At 37.7% G+C, this 13016-nt stretch overlaps 1 protein-coding gene across 2 annotated transcripts; it reads right to left on the bottom strand.

Moving 5' to 3' along the window:
- Positions 1-1525: 1525 nt before the first annotated feature.
- LOC131936391 (uncharacterized) lies at positions 1526-7144 on the bottom strand. Of its 2 annotated transcripts, XM_059293354.1 has the most exons (4): positions 6975-7144; positions 6275-6394; positions 3741-3869; positions 1526-1860 (listed from the first exon to the last, which is right to left on the bottom strand). In XM_059293354.1, exons 1-4 carry the CDS (start codon positions 7090-7092, stop codon positions 1733-1735), a joined length of 495 nt encoding a protein of 164 aa, XP_059149337.1. In that variant the 5' UTR covers positions 7093-7144; the 3' UTR covers positions 1526-1732. The 2 variants fall into 2 exon arrangements, with proteins under 2 accessions (XP_059149337.1, XP_059149338.1); XM_059293355.1 differs by lacking the exons at positions 6275-6394; positions 6975-7144 and adding an exon at positions 6131-6194.
- Between the last annotated feature and the right edge of the window lie 5872 nt (positions 7145-13016).

Below are 13016 nucleotides of genomic sequence, written 5' to 3'. Positions count from 1 at the left end.
AGTAAATCCAATCACTTAGTCACATGATCTCGCCAGATCTCGCGAGAAAAGTTTCACGTCTGCCCAACGTTGAATATTCATAAGAGTCGTCAAGTCTGATGGGAATCACCTAACGGCTGGCTGTCCAGTGCTGTTGGGGGCTCTTGTGGGGCTGTTGTGGGGCTGTTGTGGGGCTGTTGTGGGGTTGTTGGGGGTCTGGGGGGATGTTGGGGGCTCTTGTGGGGCTGTTGATAAATAAAAGCCCGAGGATCTACGAAAACATGACCTCCCCACGGAGAACATACCCAGTCCAATTTACACCAAGAACAGTCAGTGTGATAGACCACGTATTGCCTCAAATCGTTTATTTGTGGAGAATATACGTAGGGTTTTTTTTTCTTACACCAAAGGTTTTCGTTTTTTTCGGATTTTTTTTTTTAACAGAAGCATCTGACTACTGACGCTTAATCAGTTAATGCACTCACACGCACACACTCACACATGCACACACTCACACACGCACACACTCACACACGCACTCACTCACAAACGCACGCGTTTTTTTATATCAAAGTAACGCACACGTGTAATTTCACTCATATATATAATATATATATATATATATATATATATATATATATATATATATATATATATATATATATATATATATATATATATATATATATATATATATCCACTGCCTACATACACACACAGCATGCATGCACGTGCGCGTACTTTGACAGACAGACCTATATATAAACTTGACAAAACCACTGGGCCGTGAAGGAAATCAGTAGACCTTCCATTTCTGACTTTGTTAATTAATTAATGATGTAAAGTATGAGACATTTAATTATCTTGTCTGCGGTATTTCAGTTCTGTATCGTTTTTATTGTTGAATTCAACTTCAAGAATTGAGTTGTGTCACTTAATGATTTTTTAAAGTTAGTCACGCGCTATTTAAGTTTATCTTAATTAAGAAAAGGATATTTTGAGTTGGAGTCAGTTTCTCTGAAGTTGACTTGTTATTTGTGTTTGCCGAAGTCAGTAGAGAAACGTAGTTTCTGTCGGACACATGTATTATTGCAGTCATGTATTTTACATTTTCTGATATAAGCGTGTTTGTTATAGAAGCAAAGACGATACAAACAAATACGATGAAAGTAAAGACGATAGAAGTAAAGACGATAAAAGTAAAGACGATAAAAGTAAAGACGATAGAAGTAAAAACGATAAAAGTAAAGACGATAGAAGTAAAAACGATAGAAGTAAAGAATACAAACGTGAAAACAGAGCTAACTCTGACAGAATTCAACATGCAATTTATTTCTAGGCAAAGTTCGATCACAAAATTTTGCATAAAGATTCTATTTATTGCTTGAAGAGCGCTTGATATTTTATCCCTTAATCACTGTTGGACTTTTTGCCGGATGCTGCCATTAGACCGCGGGCCGGAGACGGCCATCAGACCGCGGGCCGGATGTGGTCATGAGACCGCGGGTCAAACAGCCATGGTTCAGTTGTTTACATCATAGGTCAGCTTAGCCTCGACAGTGAAAGTGTGAGCATGGTTCAGTGACTTACATCCAAGCCATACATTTCTGTGGACCTGGGTCAAACTAGAAGAAAATACCAAACATTTTTCCTGTTTTCTAAAGTCCTCCAAAGTTGAGCTAACGAATGCAAGGAAATAAACTGCACGTCAAATGGTGGATACTTGAGAAGGCGGGCCGCAGCTGACCACTGGTCAGTAGCAGCGGTACAGGATCCTGTTGTCCGTAATGTTGCAGCGACAGTCGTGGTGCAGACGGCCGTGCAGACGATAGCTGAAGGAGGCCCCGGTTTCATGGCAGTCCCCCTCCACATCGCGACACCCTGGGGGATAGAAACACGTGGTAAACAATGGCTGATCACGTGGTACATCACATGACATACTTGTTTGTCTGAGTGGTTTTTTTTCTTGTATTTGTTTGTTTTTGTAAACACACCATATTTGGGGTTTTTGTATAAATTAATACTACAACTAACAACATGATTTTATGCTCCTAAAACGTGTCTCATCATTCAGACTTAGCCCCTTAGAAATGACGACACACTTTCTCTTTCATACATTACAATTACAGTAAAAAAAAAATAGTTCCGTCCCAAGGGAAGATAACTCTCAAGTGAGACTAATAAAGGGAGATCATTTTATTTTTGACATTCCCGTCGTGCCTACGTAACGTTGACCTTTCTCCCAGCCTCCATTGGAAAACTGTCGTCTGCTGACGTGGACACAACAGTCGACACAATTTACTAATGAAGCAGAACTGATGTTTCATTGAGCCCGGCATTTTCCTGGCTCCTTCGATTTTTGTTTCCTTTGGTGTCAGTTGCCAAGAATAATACAACTATGGGTCTTAATTTAACTTGACATGAGTTGTCTCTGTATTCTTAGTCAACACACGACAGGTTAAACACACACGACAGGTAATATTTGGTTAAACACACGGCAGGCAATATTTGGTTAAACACACACGGCTGGCAATATATGGTTAAACACACACGGCAGACAATATATGGTTAAACACACACGGCTGGCAATATTTGGTTAAACACACACGGCAGACAATATTTGGTTAAACACACACGGCAGACATAGCTAACTCAAAGACACCTGAATAAAACACCTGACTAAAACACACCTTAATAAAACACCTGAATAAAACACACCTTAATAAAACACCTGAATAAAACACACCTTAATAAAACACCTGAATAAAACACACCTTAATAAAACACCTGAATAAAACACACCTGAATAAACCACCTGACTAAAATGCACCTACCTTAATCACACGTTACTGAAACACCGAACTGAAACATACCTAGCAAAGTGCCCTATCGAGAGTATCATTTAGTGAGCTCGACATATGACGGGATAGAGTGGTCAGCACAATACCCACACGCATTTACTTTTACTAGCGTGAGTCAGGTACCCATCAGAGCTTGGTGGACACATCTAATACACACCTGACTTAAACAATTGACTTAACTACGCCTATTACATAGTCTACCTGACTAAGACGTGAATTAAACACACCTTACTAGTAATACACAACTCACTTAAACACCTGACTTAAATACTTATGACTTAGGCACACCTGACAAACCTAATGACAGCTGGGCAAGACGGATGACTTAACCTGTATGACTGAGCTCAGCATGACAGATGACTTAACCTGTATGACTGAGCTAGACGGATTACTTAACCTGTATGACTGAGCTAGACGGATTACTTAACCTGTATGACTGAGCTAGACGGATTACTTAACCTGTATGACTGAGCTCAGCATGACAGATGACTTAACCTGTGTGACTGAGCTAGACAGATGACTTAACCTGTATGACTGAGCTGGACAGATGACTTAACCTGTATGACTGAGCTGGACAGATGACTTAACCTGTATGACTGAGCTAGACAGATGACTTAACCTGTATGACTGAGCTGGACAGATGACTTAACCTGTATGACTGAGCTGGACAGATGACTTAACCTGTATGACTGAGCTAGACAGATGACTTAACCTGTATGACTGAGTATGGCAGGTGACTTAACCTGTATGACAGATGACTTAACCTGTATGACTGAGCTGGACAGATGACTTAACCTGTATGACTGAGCTGGACAGATGACTTAACCTGTATGACTGAGTATGACAGATGACTTAACCTGTATGACAGATGACTTAACCTGTATGACTGAGATGACTTACGAGCATTCCTGACGATGGGCTGGAAGTAGTTGTATCCTCCGGTGGTTGTCTTGGTGCACGTGTACGTCACACAGCGCTCCTCCCACTCCTCCCCCACCTCGTGACACCCCCCAGCGCCATCTTCACATCCTGGAGGAGACATTGACAGGCTGGTCACGTGGGTTAATCAGCTGTGGTCAAGTCTTAATTAAATGCTCGTTTCCTTAATTGGATTAACCAGATAGAATATGTGCGTGTAGGGGGGGGGTAGAGTTCATTAATGAGCTCGTATGTCCAGGTGTGTGTGTGTGTGTAGATTGGGGGGGGGGGTATTTTACTTCAGATTTTAAAGAAAGAATGTCATCAATTGTTTGAAGTGTACGCATTGATCAAAGCCTGTGGCTAATGAGCTAAACTTAAGATAGACCCAGCGGAGATAAATACAAATTGTAAGTCCCCATGGGGGGGGGGGTATTTTAACAATGTATTTAAACTAAGTATTTGTGACTCAAGTATTTTAACTAAGTATTTGTGACTCAAGTATTTTAACTAAGTATTTGTGACTCACGTACTTTAAGTAAGTATTTGTGACTCAAGTATTTTAACTAAGTATTTGTGACTCAAGTATTTTAACTAAGTATTTGTGACTCAAGTATTTTAACTAAGTATTTGTGACTTAAGTATTTTAACTAAGTATTTGTGACTTAAGTATTTTAACTAAGTATTTGTGACTCAAGTATTTTAACTAAGTATTTGTGACTCAAGTATTTTAACTAAGTATTTGTGACTCAAGTATTTTAACTAAGTATTTGTGACTCAAGTATTTTAACTAAGTATTTGTGACTCAAGTACTTTAAGTAAGTATTTGTGACTCAAGTATTTTAACTAAGTATTTGTGACTCAAGTATTTTAACTAAGTATTTGTGACTCAAGTATTTTAAATAAGTATTTGTGACTTAAGTATTTTAACTAAGTATTTGTGACTCAAGTATTTTAACTAAGTATTTGTGACTCAAGTACTTTAAGTAAGTATTTGTGACTCAAGTATTTTAACTAAGTATTTGTGACTCAAGTATTTTAACTAAGTATTTGTGACTCAAGTATTTTAACTAAGTATTTGTGACTTAAGTATTTTAACTAAGTATTTGTGACTCAAGTATTTTAACTAAGTATTTGTGACTCAAGTATTTTAACTAAGTATTTGTGACTCAAGTATTTTAACTAAGTATTTGTGACTCGAGTATCCGTACTGGTTTAAAAAATCGTCTTTCTTTAGTCAAGTTTTCTTCGACCGGGATAAAGTTTTTGCTGAAATGAACAAAATTCATTTCTCTTCTGTTTTCGTAAAGGGGTAGGGGTGGAGAGCAGAGTTTCTTCCAGGCATCTATTCGAAGAAAGTCTACCGCCCCCCCCCCCCCCCCCACCCCGAACGGAATGAAATTTATATAGAAAATATATACTTTTAACAGTGCCCCCCCCCCCGCCCCCGAAGAAAGTCTACCGCCCCCGCGAAAATTTCAAGTGCCCCCCCCCCCCCCGGAGAAAAAAGTCTGGAAGAAAAAAGTCTGGAGAGGTGGCCTGTACCCCCCCCCCCCCCCCGGCACGCGTCGCTCACTGTTACTGGCGCGCAAGCCTGTTGAAATATTCTGCTCACACTAACACACGTCCAGTAGATATATCCACACAGTACCGGACATCTGGTGACGTCACGGCACCAGTTTATCTGCCACAGGCGAGAAAATAACTCAGTTTCCGGGTGCGGGAATTCCCTGTAGATTCACCAAAGTTTCACCGCTGTCCGTAGGTCTCCAGGCAGGAAATGATTGATGACAATCCAGATATAAGAATGTGTGTTTTAACAGGCCGTGAAACTTGTACCAGACAAGCACTTAGTTTGCTTCAACGTGAGACAACACGACGAATATCGAGAGATCTGTCAAATTTCGCCTATATTAAAAATGTTATAGTGCCTCCATGTGTCGATACCTCCAACACCAGGAGATCGTACATTAAAAACCTGGGTCCAAAATGTTGAATAGGTACGGCATGGCTATGTGATTTGTGTATGCGAATTGTGTGCTGCCAGTTTGAACGGTTGCACAATTGATAGGGAATACAAAATTAATGTGTACTCGGATTTTCGTACATATATATATATATATATATATATATATATATATATATATATATATATATATATATATATATATATATATATATATATATATATATATACATATATGTATATATATATATAGTGTGTGTATGTGTGTGTGTCAGTGTGTAAGTGTGTCTGTATGTGTCTGTGTGTCTGTATGTGTCAGTGTGTCTGTGTGTCTGTGCGTCTGTGCGTGTCTGTGTGTCTTTGCGTCTGTCTGTGTCTGTGTGTCTGTGTGTGTGTATGTGAATACCTTCAGAGTAAATAAAACTGTTGCCAAAAAAGCACTGGTGCTGTAGACATCTGGACATAGATAGGTATGTGTGTCTGTGTGTCTGTGTGTCTGTGTGTCTGTCTGTGTATGTGTGTCTTTGTGTCTGTGTGTGTATGTGATTACCTTCAGAGTAAATAAAACTGTTGCCAAAAAAGCACTGGTGCTGTAGACATCTGGACATAGATAGGTCTGTATAAATCTGGCCGTGGGGTATCAGTTCTCCATTAACCTCACAGTGAGCTCCTGAAATCAAAAACCAGTGTCACGTGATGCCCGAACTCCCACACAACCCCAGGACACAGGGTTGGCCAGTGATTTTTTTCCCCATCAAAAACCAACCAAATTATTTCGTAGAAAATGTTTCTTTTTAATCGAAGCTAGATCTAAATTTTAGTAATTTTAAATTTTGAGCTTAGATTCTTTATTTGTAACCTTTGCTTTAGCGACTCCGAAATGAAAAAAAAAATCATTTTCTTTGAAAATATCTGTTTTTGTTACTACTTAAAAAGTATTTTATTCAACGTAATGATAACAGTTAAAATTGTGCGTTAATTGGGTTAACGTCAAAAATCTTAGTTGAATGGATTTTTTTTCTCAATTTCAAAGCAATTCACAGCTAAAAAAAACATACTGAATTTATTTTATAACAAAAATAAAATACTTAATATCTTGTATGATAAAAATAAAACACTGGCTATCTTGTAGAACAAAAATAACACACTTAATTTCTTGTGGAACAAAAATAACGCACTGGCTATCTTGTAGGATAATGAAAGATAAGGAAAGACAACTCGGGGACAGTCGTGAAACAAATGACACTGACCGGGTCCATAATGGCCGTACATTAATTCCGCTGACCGCTTGCGCTGTCTGGGAATGCTATTTATAGCCCCGAAGATTGCGAAGAGCAGCGAGGACATGACCAACGCTTTCTGGAGCATGTCGTCTGTTGGTGTCTGTTGGTGTCTGCTGGTGTCTTCTGCTGGTGTCTTCTGGTGTCAGCTGGTCAGATGCTGATGTAAGAACCTGGGAATATAAAGACGGTCATGAGCGGAAACAGAATTATTTTTTCAATAACTTGGCAGTGCTTTAACGCCTTCCTGTGTACAGAGTTTCTTTCATGCATCTTTTCTTTGAACAGAAATTGAGTTAATATTATTATTCCAAAAAAAATTTTTACTAGAATTAGTGGTTTGAATTTGTTTTTGTTCCTTTAATTTATGGTCCAAATCGAATATAATTGGTGTTTTTTCGTCCGTCGTGACGTGAATGTAATCACAAATTTTACGTCATGATCTGATGTAATCACAAGGAATTTACGACGTGAGGTTAATGTAATCACACAAAAATTACGTCGTGACGTGAATGTAATCACAAAAAATTTACGTGTGACGAGAATGTAATCACAAGGAATTTACTTATGAGATCGTTATCAGGTTTACATTGGCTACAGAGCTTCAAGGGAAATGGGATAAAAAAATTGATTTTTTTTAAATAACTGGTTAAATTGTCGAATTCGTGCTAAATTTGATTAGACTATAAGGGCATAACTTATAATTACTTGGAGGGGGGGGGGAGCCAGCAATCCGATTAAAATAAATTGGAAATCAATACGGTTTTCTAATTAGCGAACACTTCATATATATATATATATATATATATACTAGCTGCATCCCGTGCTCCGCCACGGTAAATCTTTTTTAAATGTACCAACTTGGGAACAGAACAAAACAAACAAAAACACAACACAAACACAAACAAAACACAACCACAACACAACCACATTACAACCACAACACAACCACAACACAACCACAACAACAAAACAACCACAACACAACCACAACACAACCACAACACAACCACAACACAACCACAACACACGGTAAATCTTTTTTAAATGTACCAAGTTGGGAACAGAACAAAACTAAATACAACACAAACGAACGCAAAGAAAAAACAAAAACGAAAAAACAAACACAACACTCAACATAAACTCAATTTAAATGTAATCATAAAGGCATATTGCTCACAGTCTATCCCGTAGCGCCAAATCGCGCCCTTTCCGAGCGCCGGTGGAAAATTTCGATTTACACCCTCCCACCTCCCTCAAACTTTCGATTTCCATCCTCCCCCCCCCCCCCTAGCTTTTCCTCAAATAAATTAAAGGCAGTATTTAGAATATCCGTGTTTTACCTACCATATTGCACTTTATAAATTCATGCATTTTTTTCAGTACTTTTAAAAATTTACAATAAAGTTTCATGACTAAAACCATTGCGCACCTAATGAACGTGATGACTTAATATAGTAATGGAGAATAGTTGATTAAAAATTATAATTAGTAAACAGTACATTCAGTGAATAAAATAAATAACAGATAGCCTTTTATCAATCAATGCTAATAATAATATTCCAACAATAATGTACTCTTACACGTCTGCATAATTTGCATTCACATTTTGCTAATTATATTATTCCAACAATTATTCCGTCTTGCAGATTTTGCATTCACATTTTTAGCGTGAGTTCAATTTATCTTTGAATTACCTCCATTGGCAAAATTACTAAGCAGTTTAATTCGATTTTTCTACCGTACTGTTATTACGTTATTAAAATGTTTACATCTTTTCAAGGCATAAATAAGAAAATAATATTTGACATTGATCCTTTTAATATGTTTTAGCAATGTGCGTGTATTTAATATTCTCTTTACGTTATGCAAAATTGTACAAACAGTGGAAATTATAAAATAGCTCTATGCCACTATATAAACAAACCCTACTCTTTTACTTGTAATAAGACACTGCGGTGCACTGAAAAGCACAGCTTGGTGCGTAGCATACTTTTATAGTCCCAAAATCTATAGCGATGACGGACGGAAGGAAGGACACGCTCAGCCCGATTATATTATAGACTAGCTGTATCCCGTGCTCCGCCACGGTAAATCATTTTTAAATATACCAACTTTGGAACAGAACAAAACTAAACACAACACAAACGAAGGAACGAAAAAAAAAAAAAAAAAAAAAAAAAAAACGAAAAAACGAACACAACACTCATAACATAAACACAATTTAAATGCAATCAGAAAGGCATAGTGCTCACAGTCTAGCCCGTAGCGCCAAATCGCGCCCTTTCCGAGTCCCGGCGGACGCGTCTGACACAGTGAATGACTACAAAACAGAGGCCTAGCGACCCTTTCCGGCGCCCGGGGACAAACTTTCGATTTGACCCTCCCTCAAACTTACGATTTGCACCCCCTCCCCTCAAAATTTCAATTTCCACCCCACCCCCTTAAACTTTTGATTTGCATTCCCCTCAGACTTTCGATTTGCACCACTTTTGATTTGAAATTCCCCCCCGCTCAAACTTTTGATTTGCACCCCCTAAAACTTTCGATTTGCACCCTACCCCCCTCCCCCTCCGTAAAACTTTCGATTTCCAACCCCCCCCCCCCCCCTAGCTACGCCTCTCTTATAAAACCCCAGCTTGTCCGCAAACCGAAAGATAGAATAATAATAAATAATATACAATAAAAAATAGGCAATATTTAAAATATCCGTGTTTACCTACCATATATCACTTTATCAATTCACGCATTTTTTTTCCCAGTATTTTAATTTTAAAAATTTACAATTGAGTTTCATAACTAAAACCATTGCGCACCCAATGTCTATAATGGTGCGGAATAGTTGATTAAAAATTAGAAGTAGTAAACAGTACATTCAGTGAATACAATAAATAAAAGATTGCCTTGTATCAATCCATGCTAATTATAATTTTCCAACAATCCGCATCCGCACAATTTGCATTCACATTTTGCTAATTATATTATTTCAACACTAATTCCTTCTAAGAGGTCCGTAGATTTGCATTCACATTTTTTTATTAGCGTGAGTTTAATTTATTTTTAAATTACCTCCCTTTTCATAATTAGAAAGAGTTAAATTAATTTGATTTTTCTACCCTACTGTTATTATGTTATGAAAATCTATCCAATTTTTCTAGGAATATAAAGTAAAATGATATTTGACATTGATCTTTTTAATCTGTTTTAGCAAAGTGCAAATATTTAATATGTTCATAACGTTATGCAAAAAATTAAACACAGTGGCATTTATAAAATAGCTCTATGCCGCTATATAAACAAACCCTACTCTATTACTTATAATAAGACACTGCGGTGCACTGAAAAGCACAGCATGGTGCGTAGTTTACTTTTATAGTCCCAAAATCTATAGCGATGACGGACGGACGGACGGACAGAAGGAAGGAAGGACAAGCACAGCCCGCTTATATTATAGACTAGAATACCCGTCATCCCTTGGATAACTGTGGGTTTCGGGGGTCATCCATCAAAAAACATCACGTCTGTCACTCAGAGGCATAGCGAGCCTTCCCGGCGCCCGGGGACAAACTTTTCGATTTTAACCCCCCCCCCCCCCCCAAGATTTCGATTTTCAACCCCCCCCTCAAACTTTTGATGTGCACCCCCTCCCCCCCCCCCCCCCACTCAAACTTTCGATTTGAACCCCCCTCAACCTTTCAATTTATTTTTCCAAACCATTTTGGCGCCCCAACATACGTCCCCCCGCCCCCCCCTTCACCTCCCCCCCGCCTCCCCTTCCACCCCCGCCTCCCCTTTCCCCCCCCCTCCCCGCCTCCCCTTCCCCCCCCCCCCCCGCCTCCCCTTCCCCCCCCCCCCCCCTCCTCGCTACGCTACTGCAGTGTCACTTATCGTCACAAAAACAGAGCCCACATTCAAAAATATGTTTCTTATCTTTTAAAAACACCGAAAACACCGATTTCGGACTATCCCTTCATATACTGACGTCACATGTGACCTACTCAACTCTACTTCACCTGCCCAGTGTCCCGCCAAGTCTCAGACAACATGTTTTTATCGTTTAAAAAACGATTCCAGCCGAGCATGTCTCTGACCACACTATCCTTTCATATGGTTAGGACAAAGAAACAGATGAACTCTACTTCACCTGCCCTGTATCCTGCCAAGTTCAGATAGGCAACTTTATCATTAACATCTAAAAAAAAAAATTTGAAAAAAAATATCATTTTTTATCATTAACATCTAAAAAAAAAAAATTGAAAAAAAATATCATTGACATATTGGTCTAGAACCTGTACCACTCGCATGAGAGCGGACTACGCTACAAACTTAGCTATTTACTCGTGACGTCACAAGTGAATTTTTATACTATACTTTGATGCAACTTGATTTCGAGCGTCTAGTCTAGAAGTAGTAACTTTCAAATTAAATTTTATCTTAAATTAGCCAAACAAAGATTTATATAAAATAATTAAGGCCTGAAATAGATTCTAGATGTATTAAGGCCTGAAATAGATTCTAGATGTAGAATTTACATTAAGTCTAGATTTAGAATTTACATTGAGTTTAGTGACCTAGATCTAGATCTAGGCTAGATTCATAAATTTCCTTCGACAGCTCATCTTTAGATCTAGAGAAATTTATTGTAAAACTAAATGAAAAAAGACAGTTGAAAATTGATATAAGTGTTGGAACGTAATAAATACAGCAAACGGACGTATTGTTAAAGTTATGACCGACAGAAAATTAGATTTAGAACGCGTTAAACTTTGGAATGGGAACACAATTTTCTTCGATAGACGCCGCCATTTTATTGTACTAAAGAGTCAACAAAAAACTCTGACGTCACTATCAAGGGACGTCACTATCCCCACAAAGTTTATTCATGGTATTAACATTTTAAAAAAAATACGGTTAATTTAACTATGAATAAATCAATAAATTAATTAACGTCTTTAAATAAATTTGTGATTAACAGTCTGTCTTAAAACAAAATTTTTTCTCTACCTACATACTATTTTACAGCTTTCCACGATGAGTGCAACCATGCGAGATAGTCGATCAGGCAAACAAATAAATATTCAAACATGTAAACAAACTTGACTTTTAGTAGTATATAGATATATATATATATATATATATATATATATATATATATATAATATCGTCTATTTTAGTATCTTACGACAGCTATTTTCAGGCAACTGTTCTAAATGTCACCAGTTGTTGACCTTCTAGTAGGCCCCTACTTATGAATTTGGTTGGACAATGAGAGAGAACATGCAAGTGTTGCCTGTCACAAGTGCCATCCTCTCAGACTAAGGCGATTATTTGACTGCTGGAACTATCGCTTACTCTCATCCGTCGATTGATGGAAATGCCATGCACAGGCCTGTCACAGCAAGCCTCATTGCTCCGGTGCATCTTTTTAAAAACTTACAGTAGTTAAAGCATAACAGGTTTCTTTACAAGCTTTTATTTATTTCACAATGTCCGTTCATTTTTTTTTTTTTTTTTGGTGTGGGTTTGAGACAAATCGTGTAACTTAGTTTTTCACCCACTTCTAATGTAGCGATTTCTTTCAAACATTCCCGATAACTTCTTCTTCGAAGACAATGCATTAATATCACTTTTTAAATCGAATAAGAGAGACAATTTAAAATAAAAATTGATATGTTAAAAATAAAAAATGTAATAATCAAATAGGAGTTAACGAGATAAAATACTAGCTAAAGATCGCTTGATCACGATTGGCTGGTTTCTCGCCGCTGGTCCGGTTCAACCATTTTAGTCGTAGCTTATCAACTGTCTACTTCACTTCGAACGAACGACTTAAAAGGTGGAAAATAAAACAAATATAAAAACCTCTATATTAATAACACGCTTTTTAATACACTGAAAATAAGAAAATTAAACAAACATTCGTTGGGTCGCTAAAAACTGTAAGAGATCTCATGAGCGACCAATGCTTTTATTAAAGAAAGCATGTTTGTTTTATTTTCTTATTTTTTTAGT

This window comes from Physella acuta, unplaced genomic scaffold (assembly GCF_028476545.2).
Source record: "Physella acuta isolate Inbredline_101_S28 unplaced genomic scaffold, ASM2847654v3 ptg000177l, whole genome shotgun sequence".
Lineage (NCBI taxonomy): Eukaryota > Metazoa > Mollusca > Gastropoda > Physidae > Physella > Physella acuta.
This window is presented reverse-complemented; position numbering and strand designations above follow the sequence as displayed.

Bases quoted from the DNA above. Each gene is read 5' to 3' on its own strand.
- LOC131936391 (XM_059293354.1), bottom strand. From the start codon at position 7,092: ATGCTCCAGAAAGCGTTGGTCATGTCCTCGCTGCTCTTCGCAATCTTC. The intron at 6,395-6,974 runs GTCAGTGTCATT...TTTTGATTTCAG, and splicing joins GTACGGCCATTATGGACCCG to GAGCTCACTGTGAGGTTAAT. The intron at 1,861-3,740 runs GTAAGTCATCTC...TCTATCCCCCAG, and splicing joins GCCCATCGTCAGGAATGCTC to GGTGTCGCGATGTGGAGGGG.